This window comes from Giraffa tippelskirchi, chromosome 4 (genome assembly GCF_054371585.1).
Source record: "Giraffa tippelskirchi isolate mGirTip1 chromosome 4, T2T-mGirTip1v1.2.pri, whole genome shotgun sequence".
Taxonomy (NCBI): domain Eukaryota; kingdom Metazoa; phylum Chordata; class Mammalia; order Artiodactyla; family Giraffidae; genus Giraffa; species Giraffa tippelskirchi.
Window position 1 is genome coordinate 133,210,244 of NC_137278.1, and position 12,129 is coordinate 133,222,372.

A 12,129-nucleotide genomic window follows, 5' to 3' on the forward strand; every position below is an offset into this window, starting at 1 on the left:
GTCTTTAACCTGCCTTCCAGGGTATTTGATGTGGACCCAAGTGTGGGATGAAACAAATGGAACCAATGGCTAGGAGATCCAGATTCCATTTTAACCAGTGGCTCCTCACACTCTTCAAATAGGGAGAGATGGAATCTTGACACCCGTGTTCTCAGATTTATTTTCTGCAAACTCCTAGGATAGTTGCTCCTCAGTTCAATTCCTCTTGAGTCCCAAGGTATTCCACCATCCTTAAGTCGGGAAAAGAACTGGGTTAGTCACCAATTTCAAAAACTGTGGTGGGGTAACTACTAAGCTTCTATAATTGGTTGAGGCTGGAGCGTCTAAAACGGGTACTGAGGTTTCACCAGTCTAGAAATCTAAAAAGACAAAAAGGAGCAGACATCTCAAAGATGGTAAATCCAACATAAAACTGAAAAATGGACATCCAAAGAAATGATCCTCCTTATCTGGTCCTTTTCAGGCCTAATGAGTTGCCCTGGAGGCAAAGGGGTGGGCATTTACTCAGCACAGAGGCAGAGTAAGGCCATCTGTCCCAAGCCCTTAAGGACCCAAGTATTCTTACCTCACAGTTGCACTGAAGACCAATAAGGTGCCATGCAAAGGATTTCTCACCATGATTTGGCCAGCAAGGGCAGCAGGAGGATCAGAGAGACCCCCAGGACATAAGAGGAAACCAGGCTCATTTAGTAAGATATGACATGAAATCTGAACCTAGACTGTTTACTAGGTAGAGGTTGTAACTAATTAAACCACAGTGCCTATATCAAAAATGCATTCTCCTGCTTTGAAGATTATGTCTTGGCCCTGATACCTCCTTCACCCTCTGTCCTAGACATACCCATTAGGATCCTTGCAAACCTGCTACCTCTTTTGGGCTCTGCAAGGTCAAAAAGTTAGTGTGAACCCAAGTCTCTTTGGAGATGGTCAGCTCCTCTCTCCTAAGGCAGAGAAACTCTAGGCCTCAGGCTCTACCTTCTCTCCTGTCACTGCCTCCATCTGTCCAATAAACAGCTCTTCTACTCTTCACTCCCACTTCTCTTTTTCATTTGGTTTGGTTCTCTCTTTTGTTTTTCCTGGGGAATGCCATACCTTCCCAAGGGCGTTTGTTTTTCCCAATTCCTACCCTTCCATTGTAGTTTCTCTCTTCCAGTTTTTAGCCAGTTCCATCCTATTGTGAGCCTACTTGCTACCTGTACCCCTGCCTATTGTCCAGTTTCTTTTCTGTCATCTTCAGGCCTACTAAGTAGGGTCCTTTCATCACACTTCCCACTTTCTTCCCTCAGATTCTTGGCTTGGCTGTAGCAGCTCAGCTACCATCACCCTATTCTACCCCCCTCTTTCGTACATACCTTCCCACATCTGGACTTGGCCAAGGTTGCCTGTACTGCCAAACCCAGGCCCTTGACACCCTCCCTACAGACTTTTCTTCCCCTGATGCAGTTTCCAAAACTCAGTCCCCATTCTACAAGCCATTTTTGTATGCTTACTATGTGCCAGGTGTGGGCTGTCCCAGGCCTGGAGGATTGAGTACAGCCATAGTCCCTATACTCAGCATCTTCCTCAGCTGTCCCCTCCTTCACCAGCACTTTGCTGCCATCCCTCAGAACACCATGCATCAGGCAGCCTCAGGAGTGTATACCCACTGGCCATCCAGCCTAACTGCCCAGTGCCTTCCAAATTTCTAGCTATTGTCTGACTTAGTTCCCTCTGATGGACAGTGAACTTCCCATGGATCATCCAACCAGGTACCTTCATTCTGTCTATAGAGATCTCTAATCTACTCTTCATGGTCCCTGTCAGTTGAAGAAAGGATGTATTGTCTGTGTCACTGACTTCCTTGCTCCATCCTCTCCTCTCCCCTCCATTCTCAGCTCTTCTTTCCTGATAAAAAGACTACAACAAAGTGGGGAACACTAGACAGCTCTAGGGGGAGTCACAGAACCATGCAGGAGCCCCCTTGCTGCCCTTCCTGAAACAAACACTTTAAGGTACCCATGTTAGGTCTTCCCACCTCTCTCCTAGTGCCTTGGCTCCCAGATGTCACTTCGATCATCTAGGGACGCAACCCATTCTGGAGACTGAGGGAGCAGAGTGCTGGGGAGGCCAGGCCAAGGGTGAGGGAACGAGGGCCTTGCACACAAATATAAGGCCTTCCATCTTGGTCAATTAAGTGCTGACCCACTCTCGGGAGACCCTTAGAGTGCTGAGCATAAGTCTGGAACCTGAGGCGGTGACTGAATTGACCTCCCAGACAAATTCACAATTACTGGAAGTTTCGGGGGACCCAGCAGAAACCTGCACGGTTAAGTCCGCCAGATACATTCACCATTGAGGGTGAAGAGGATGGGCATCTGGTAGAGGGTATCAAGAGGACAGGGTGAGAAACAACGTGAGGAAAAATCATGCAAAGCTGGCCTAGGGGAAACCAACCAGCTTGTGACCCACTGACATGGCCTCTCACCCATGGCGCTTCACTGGGATGGGGACAGGAAACCACTCTGCAGGCACTGGGTATACCCCAAAAGCTTTGCTCTTCTCCATGGGAGTTGCCTTAAAGAGCTTCAGTCCTACTGCGTAGGGGTGATGTGTCTCTGCAGCTTTCTTAACACCAGCCAGGCTGTTTGCCACCTGCCTTGTGCTCCATGTGTTTCCTTATTTTCTTACATTCACTCTTAATTCCCCCCAGTCACTTGGAATAAAGCTTTTGACATGTCTAGCCTTCCCCTAACCAAAATGGGGAAGAGGGAAGGAACTGACAAGAGGAGGAGGCAAAGCACAACTGTGATTGTTCATCGATGGGCCTGTTCTCTCAGCCAATTCCAGTGGACTACTGACATCCTGACTTCCTTCTTCTTACCATATTAATGTCTTTCCTAGCATTGACAGGACTCATGCTAACACCCCCTCACCCAGTCTTCAGTTCCTCTATTCCAAATCCTTTGGCTTTCTTTGAGCCCCTTTCAGCATGGTGTCCCTCTATCAATTCCCCAAATGGCCTATCCTCCTGTCCTTACTAGGCACTTAGGTTTTGGCTGAATCTGCAGTCCAACCAGACAGCCTTGCCATGTTCGAGATCCCCAGAGGAGAAGGAAGAACAGGAGAAATCTATTGTTTTGAGACCACTGACAAATGGAAATAGTTTCATGATCAGAAAACACCCCCCCCACCATGTGTTGAACACCTTTCCCTACAAGAAATCACTACATTATTAAAATACTCAAGTGTATAAATGAATTCTAAACTTCTGATCTTTCCCTACATTAACTCTTGTAGAGGCTGTACTCAACTATAACTGTAGTGAAGAGAGCACTGAATTTGCAGTTAAAAATCAACTTCTAAATTCAGTTCAGTTCCTCAGTCGTGTCCGACTCTTTGCGACGCCATGAACTGCAGCACGCCAGGCCTCTCTGTCCATCACCAACTCCCGGAGTCTACCCAGACCCATGTCCATCGAGTCGGTGATGCCATCCAACCATCTCATCCTCTGTCATCCCCTTCTCCTCCTGCCCCCAATCCTACCCAGCATTAGGGTCTTTTCCAATGAGTCAACTCTTCGCATGAGGTGGCCAAAGTATTGGAGTTTCAGCTTCAACATCAGTCCTTCCAATGAACATTTTCTAACATTAGATTTTTCACTAAAAATCTAAGAGACTGTCATGAAGTAAAACAAAACAATGCATGCAAAAGTATAAACTACCGTATAAGTGAAAAGGCTATAATTGACAATTATGTGGAAATTTCTACCTCATCTTGAACAAGTTACAATTTATATGATTCTGAAAACAAATACAAGGTATGGTAGGGAGTTTTATTCCTATGTGTTTTCTACAGTTCCTATTACTTTCCCCTCACAACAGAGACAGGATTTTGTATATCCTTCCAGAGTTTCTTTATACAGTTGCAAACAGTCACATTTTCCTTCACTTTACACAAAAGGTAGAAGATATACTCAGTGTCCTGAATTTTTTTTACTTCATCTATCTTGGGGAGTTTGTCATAATACATAGAGAATCTTTATAGCTGTGTACTAGTTCACTGTATGGAAGTTTCACAGTTTAATCAATCCCTTAATGCCATTACCTTACGTCTTTTTATTGTTGTTGTTATTGCAATGCTTCAATTAAATACCTTGCACATAAGTCTTTACACAAATGCATTAATATCTAAAAAGTAAATTCCTAAAAGTGGTTCTACTGAATCAAAGTACATTTGCATTTATAATTATCAAAGCCAAGTTTCTTCTTCCACTGGGGTCTTGGAGATTTACACTCTCACTAGCATCGTATATGAGCGCCTGTTTCCCCACAGCCTCAACAACAGAGTAGGTTCTCAAACATTTTGATTAAAAATGTTATCTTATTGTTTTAATGTGCATTTCCTTTATGAGTAAAATTATATTTTTTTCCCATATTTTTAAAGGCCATTTTATTTGTTTTTTCAACAACCTCTGAATATTTGATGTTACAGGGCATTACAACTCCAAAGTCCAAAAATTTTCTGACCATATTTGCACTAGGCAGTTGAGATAAAAGGAAAGCAAAGAATTGAGGGCAGGGATGTTCTTTTTGCCCTGACCAAAGTTAAATACCCAAATATGCCACTAGAATGTGAGCACTAAAAAGTGGAGATTATGTTTTATCCATCTTTATTCTCAGCAAAACATCCAGAATCTTGCAGACATTTAGTCATCAATGAACACTAGGGATGAAGTGAGCTATTCTTGGGAGTTTCTCCACAGAAGTACCCAATTAGAATTATGACCTAAACAATCTGGATGGCCTACCTATGAGTTAAAATCATGCCTTATATTTAATCAGAGTACAGTCACCCTAAAGCTTATCAATGAAAATAATCTGAAATGACCATTGTTAGCTATGTAAATTATATAAATAATTTACTTAATTTGGTAAGTTTACTAAGTGATTAATAACGTTTGCTTAAATGAAGAAAAACATCATAATACAAACAGAAGAATGAAGATTCCTAGGAAATATAGAAAACAAGTTGTTGCCAGTGTCCTTCCCATCCTAATTTAGGGGAAAGGGATTTCTAATTTGAGACCATCTTGTTATTTAAGTAAAAACATCCTGGAACTATAAAGGGGCAGTAACATCTGGCGATCATACAGGCATTTGATTAATTTGTTCTAATTGTGTTCAGTAGACAATGTTTCTCTTTGCCTTTTTTTCAGGTGGCTATTTTCTGATTGTTTGCTTCATTCTGCCACTTACAGACAATTCAAGTGCATGGTAAAACTAATTACAGCAGGGGGAGATTTCAAAGTTCGTATCATCTATAGATGAAATACAGGGCATGCATTTTGCTGTTACATTGTATAGGCTTAAAGGAGTGACCTTCATTTAAAGGTGTAAGTGAATATTAGCATCACTTAAGTTTGTTTTAAATATAAATCCTGCGGCCCCTTATAAAAGATATCAGAATTTGCTGGGAAAAGTTTGGTCAGGTATACCCTAAAAAACTCTGATGTTGACTTCCCAAGGAACCATTTCTGTGTCCTGTCAAGGCCAATGGCATGAGAACTGTTCTCATAGTGTGCTTTATGCCTGCTTTCAGAACCAAAAGAAATCATATATTTGCTCCAATTTGGTATATAGTGCTTAGCACATGTGTTTTGAGAAGAGCAAAGATTTAGCTATTCGTTATTTAGCCTTCCTCATCTTCTTTTATTTCTGATATGCATTCTGTATATCTTAGTAGTTTCCTCACTAGGAGCTAGTACTTTCCCAGCTGATAATTCCCTTAATGAATTTTGTCAATCAAAGCATACACCATTATGTCTAAGTCCCTCTTATCATTTTACGGACACTTAAAATCACCTAAAATAATCCTACTCTAATTCCAGCATTTTTTTAAACAGAGAAGGAAACCAAGACCATGAATGATTAAATAACTTAGTTAAGGTCAGACTTGCAGCACTTGGACTAGGATCCTGGTCTCATTAAGTACTGACCCAGTATAGTTTTCTGTGGTAGCACATTATCGCTCTATCACAAATCATTTACACTCATATAAAATTCTTGTGATAAGCACCTACCATGACTCGAGCCTTGTGCTAGATGTTTTCACACACACTGTCATTCAACTGAGGATTAACATATAAGACATATTTTTCTAAGTTAAAACAATTATCAAATCAGGGCAAAAATTACAAACGCATTACAATCAATTGTGGGAGAGAGGCCTTCTTCTAAAAGGAATTTCCAGTAAGAACACTTTGGATTAGTGGGACCACTTAACCTAAAGTCTTCTATTCTCTTGCCCCAGTGATGCCCCCCACTTCTCTCCTTACTTGCCCTTCTCTCCAAAACTCAATTTACATTTGCTAGGCTGTCTAACATTAATCCAACACATCCTCTAATCCCGTGAAGTTGCTGGCTTTCTTCTACCTGTTTTCTTTCCTTTCGAAAGAAAATTTTCCTGGCTCCTGCACTAGAAACAGAATGTCATTCTCCTTGTTCTGTCTTCACCCGACAGGCTTCTGCTACAGGTCTCAGTTCAACACCTACCCTTTCCCCTTCAGGTGCAGCAAAGAGGAAACAGACACAATGTGGTGGAAAGGTCTTGTATATAGTTTTGTTCATTTCAACGAGTGTGAAGCTGCTCTCACTGGAGCCTACAGGGAAAGGCGTCTGTGCCCAGAGGAAGGGGCGTGGCTCCCACACTATGGACTCCCAGCGGCGCTGCGAGCACCTTCAGCTTTAGTGGAAGTCCTGGTGCGAGTAGCCCTCGAGTCGTTTGTGTTCGCCTGCCCATGCGAAGTCCGGTCGGTTTTAGTGGAAGCTGGCTTCTGGACGGTCCGTTTCACCGGCTTCTCCAGGTCCTGCTTCTTTTCTTCCATGGCCTTGGACCTTGGCGTCTTCTCATTTCGGGATCTGGGCCTGATGTCTTCCTTCTTGGCCGTCCCTTCCTCCTTGGTTCTGGAACTCACCTGGTCCTTGGCCCTTGACCTCACCTTCCTCGAGTCTGCCCTCGAGCGCCCCCTCCATACCTTCCTGGCCACCGTGCGGCGAGCACAGCGCCTGCCTGAGTTAGGCACCCCGAGAGGGGTCCTTGACGAGCGCAAGCTCTCCTCCAGCCTTGGGCGTCCTGGCTTTCTCTTCGGCTTCGGAACCTTCCAGATCCTGAAGTAGCCGGCGGCTTCGCTGCCGCTCACCCGGAGGAGAGTGCCCTTCCCTGCAGACCTGGACCGTTCACCCGAGAAGCGGCCGCACTTCCTGCGCACCTCGTAGCCCGCATTTCCGAGCTCCTTCTTGAGAACCGCCAGGGTCAGCCTTTTGTGCGCGGCGATGGCGCGGAGCAACAGCTGGGATACCTTGAGCACGGAGGGCGAGCCCCGCCTCAGCGGTCCCGCGAGTACTCTTTCCGTGGGCTGCTGGATCTTAACTTCAGTACCTTGGGATGCGTCCATGGGCTGAGCCCCTTCAGCCATGGCCCCGCTTCGCGGGGCCCCTGGCTCTGAACCTCACTTACCCATGTATGAGCTAATAAGACTGCGGCTGCCGGGCCACGTCACAAAGGCAGGTCCTATTACGAGGGCGGCCGACCCCATGGGTAGGGGGTCTTTCTCACTTTGAAAAACCTGTCAGACGCTTGTTTCCTTCTAGGTCTAAACCAATTCGGATTTTCAGAGCCTCTGCACACCTGAAAAATCCCCTTTATAATATCCAGGATTCGGTTTCCTGCTCTTAAAAGTTTACACTTCTCACTGATCTTAATCTCAGCCGCTTTCTGAAGGTTACTATTTTTTTCTGTGGTCCTGCACACCATCTACCCACATTCTCCTAAAAAGGAAAAGAAGTTGTTCCTAACCATCCACAAGTAATACAGTGCCTTTAAAAAGTAGCTGTGGTAGTCTGTTAAACACAACCCGGCCGAGAAACTCCCATTTTTAGGTCCCACCAGGAAAATATATGCAGTCATATCTCCCTGGCTCTCAGCACAGTGGATTTTGTGCAAGAGTTTGAAAAAAAGTAAGAAATCACTGTGGTCCCTCTACCCTAAACATAGTTCCCACACCTGCAAAGTTCAGATGCCTCGTTCAATTGGATTGGAACAATCCAGATTCCAAATAAGAATAGCCTAAGAACACTGGTCTAATCATTATTCTTTAAACAGACTCTGCTTTTCTGCTTCTTGTCCTCCTCTTAGATTGCTCATCCCATCTCTGTCCATATAAATCCTACTTACCTTTCAAAATCCTGCTAAATGCTCCTTCACTGAAGCCTCCTCAGACTCCTTCAGTAAAAGAATTTCTTTCCTCTTAATTACCACGATTACTTCTGTAACCCTATATGGTTTTTTTTCTTTACTGTAAATTAATTTGATATTAGAAGGTACAGTGTGGCACAATATTTTAAAAAAGAAAAAAACTGGAGCTGGAAGATATGAATACATATCCTAGCTCTTTAATAGCCATATGACATTAATAATCCTTAATATTTTTAAACCTGACTTCCTTATCTAAGAAAAAGGTTTGATAATCCCTTCCTACCAACATCACAGAAACATACCATACTGCAAAAATTCAGAAGATGTGATAATAGACAAAGGAGCATAAAAGTTATTTCACTCTGGATCTTTATATCTTTCCAACTAAATAAAAAGGTCCCTCAGAGTCGGACAGTCTTTGAATTTCTATTCCCCGTGCTGTACCTAATACAGCATTACTATATATAGCAAGCATTTGATTTGAGTCTGCTTAAGCTCCTTGCTGGTGAGGAGGCTTTCTCTGGATTCAGAAGGAAAGTCCCAGAAAAACATGAGAAAAGAGCAGGATGAATTTCAAATGGCTGGAAATGAAGGCAACCAAGGAAGCTAGTTGCTCAAGGACCTCTAATTTAAGACACGGTTTAGCTGGGAATAATTCAAAGAATATCTCAAGTTGCAAAGCATATCATACTTTTCCAGAGAACATTCACATATCATCAGTAGTCATAGACTGGAGTGTGGCATTGTTTCTTCCAGGAATCAAAGCTCCAGGAAGTTGCTTAGACCAGAGCGTGTTAAGTTTTAATGTGCACTTACTTCATAAAGTACAGCTTCCAATACATTAGATCTGAGATGGATCCCGAGATTTTACTAACAAGCTGCTAGGTAGTTCCTGGTTAAAACACAAGTGTTAGGTAGGCGTAGAGGAGAATAGTAGACAATGAGAAGGAAAGTGGCAGGGGATAAGACTGGAAATGTAAATGATGGTCAAGTTGTGAAGGACAGATACTATCATAATGACACAGATGTTAGAGGTCACACAGCAGTTAAGTGGTAGGGTTTGGATTTAAACCTGGGTCTAAGCCCAGTCTTAATTCTGGGCTTCCCTGGTGGCTCAGAGGGTAAAGCATCTGCCTGCAATGTGGAAAACCTGGGTTCGATCCCTGGGTCAGGAAGATCCCCTGGAGAAGGAAATGGCAACCCACTCCAGTATTCTTGCCTGGAGAATCCCATGGACGGAGGAGCCTGGTAGGCTACAGTCCCCTGGATTGCAGAGTTGGACACAACTGAGAGACTTCACTTTCACTTTCTACTTAATTCTAAGGCCTGAGTTCTTAAAAGTACTATGCTAGATTTCTTTTTCTAAGGTTGATCCTCCCCACTTCCTTCTATATCTCCATTATAGAGTAGAGGGGCTTCCCAGGTGGTCCTGGTGGTAAAGAATCTGCCTGCTAATGCAGAAGATGCAAGAGACACAGGTTTGATCCCTGGACTGGGAAGATCCCCTGGAGTAGGAAATGGCAGTCCGCTCCAATATTCCTGCCTGGAAAACTCCAGGGACAGAGGAGCCTGGTGGGCTACAGTCCATGGGGCTGCAAAGAGTTGGACATGACTGAGCAGCTGAACACGTATAGAGTAGAGGGAAGTTTATAATCACAGCTCAGAGTCAAAAGAGTATTTATAAGCAATCACTGTACTTTCTCCCAGGCTTTCGATCAGGGCAGAGTTCTGTGACCCTGAGGATCTCTAACACAGCAGCACAGGGACAATGTACCAAGGAAGAGCTGCCAGATGCAGAGGCAGAACTACATGGTGCTAGAATTTCTCCCATTTGTAGAGTCTCTTGGCCTGGCTATTCTTCCTGGTTGCATAGGCCAGTGGTCACAGGATGGGGCAACCACCAGAGAAAAAGAAAAACAGACAAAAGTGTTTGCTTTGAGAATAGGAGGAAAGTAAATGAAGCATGACCTTTGTATCAGCTGATTCCAGGTTAAAAACAGGTTGTTTTTTTATGTATGATACTGCATACAATGGTATCATCATGAAGGAAAGAACCAAATAAAAAACCATGTTTATTGATACCCCTGTGATCACAAAGGAGGCAAATTGGAAACGTTTGAGGCTGAAATCAAAGGAAAAGAAACCTATGAAAAAATATCCAAAATACCAACACCTATGACAAAAAAGAGAAAACATTTTTATATATAACCATTCATTTCACATAGATTTCTGTATAAGTATGCTGTAAATAATAGAGGAATAACTAAAAATGGGAGGTAGAAAACAAATGTCCCCACCATCACTCAGATGACTCACAGGATAAGAAAGCCAGTTGACATTTTTCATAGTAGAATAGGAAAAATAGGTAGAATAAGAAAAAGGAGTCCAAAATGGCGGTGGCTAAAAGACAAAGAAGGGAAAAGCCTGCGAAAATAGAACAAAGGAAGTTCTGAGGACCGGAGTGAGGACCTCAGGTAAAACTCCTGGCTAGCTCAATTTACATAGGGCAGGCTCAGGGAGAGGAGAAAAAAATGTGTACAAAGAGGAGCGAAAATTGAACCAGGGGCTTATCTTTCCTTCGTGTCTTTTGGGTCGGCCCACCCTCATGCCTCGAGGGTGTATTTTCCTTTGCTTGCCAATAAAACTGAGCTATAACACTAGTCCATCCGCCGCTTCAAATTTTTGCTGCGGTAAGACAGAACTGGGGAAATTACACACTCCTCCATGGCATATGGTGCCATGACTCGGGTTTAACCTGGCTGAAACAATCTCAGTTCAGCCCCCACGAGTCAGAGGCCAAGCACAGCAGAAGCCCAACTCAGTGAAAGCTCCCATGGTGGAAGCTGAATGCGAAGAAAACCCAGTGCAGGGGAAGTGACAAGAAGCCCACTGTGCTGGAAACCAGGACAGCAAAAACAAACTCAGCAGAAAGCTCACACGGTTCAGACTTAGATTCCAGGAGACCACCGATTCGGGTAGGAAGTCCTCGCTCCTGTGGCTGGAAGGATATATGGCTAACAAAATCTTAATTCCTTTACAATCTCATTTCTTGTTTCCTTGAACCCCCTGTGAACAGGCAAGCAGCAGAGGGTGCCCCAGGGTGTCCCAAAGGCTCCACTATCTGCAGTGCCCTAGTAGCTGTTGCCCAAGTGGGTGGGGGTTCTTCTGTCCTTAATCTTCTTTGTGCCAAGGATCAGGCCAATGAAAACTGTGAGCACAGGTCAGGTATTTAGCAGATTTTCTGGCAGGTTATGAAGGGGATTCCTTGGCATGTTTTTCTCACTGTTTTATCCTCCCATCCTTCAGCTCCTCTCTCCATGTATGCCAGTGCTTACAAAGTATTGGGCAGGTCATCATCTTTCCATTTCTGAAAGTTGTGTTTGAAACCATTTACCTAAGATTGGGACTCAAACCCACACAGCAAGGACTCTGTACTATGCTTAGTCACTCAGTCATATCTGACTGGGACTTGAAACTGGCCAAAACCCATGGTGCCTGGTTTTAGGACCTAATGAAGCTCAGGCTCTTGAAGCCGCATTGCAAAAAATTCAGTGAGAGACACAGCAATAAGTAAAAGGTGGACTTTTCGGATTTAGAGAGAAGCACACTCCACAGGGTGTAGGCCATTGCAGAGGGCGAGAGTGGTGTGGTTAGTTTTCCCTGAGCTGGGTGATTTCATATGTTAATGAGTAGGAGGATCATTCTGACAATTGGGGAACCACCCACTCCTTGGTCTTTTGACAATGCCTTGGAACTGTCCTGGCACCTCTGGCTGTGTCATTTAGCTTGCATATTGAGGATCAAGGTTTAGTTGAACTTGACTTGTCATCTTGGACCTATTTGATTTTAATTGGTTTATGTTATGCCCTTGGGCTATGTCATTTTTTCTAAAGTTGT

The 12,129-nt window shown here is 43.8% G+C and overlaps 1 protein-coding gene and 1 long non-coding RNA gene across 2 annotated transcripts in view; both read right to left on the reverse strand.

The window, feature by feature from the left end:
• Positions 1 to 72: 72 nt before the first annotated feature.
• LOC145545195 (uncharacterized) overlaps positions 73 to 12,129 on the reverse strand; it is a 33,969-nt gene continuing 21,912 nt past the window's right edge. The window contains exon 3 of the long non-coding RNA XR_014081939.1: positions 73 to 230. This is a non-coding gene — a long non-coding RNA (uncharacterized LOC145545195). The remainder of the gene's footprint in view (positions 231 to 12,129) is intronic.
• Positions 6,573 to 7,481, reverse strand: H1-7 (H1.7 linker histone). The gene has a single exon (XM_081589094.1). It carries the CDS (start codon positions 7,451 to 7,453, stop codon positions 6,686 to 6,688), a length of 768 nt encoding a protein of 255 aa, XP_081445220.1. The 5' UTR covers positions 7,454 to 7,481; the 3' UTR covers positions 6,573 to 6,685.

Bases quoted from the DNA above. Each gene is read 5' to 3' on its own strand.
- H1-7 (XM_081589094.1), bottom strand. From the start codon at position 7,453: ATGGCTGAAGGGGCTCAGCCCATGGACGCATCCCAAGGTACTGAAGTT.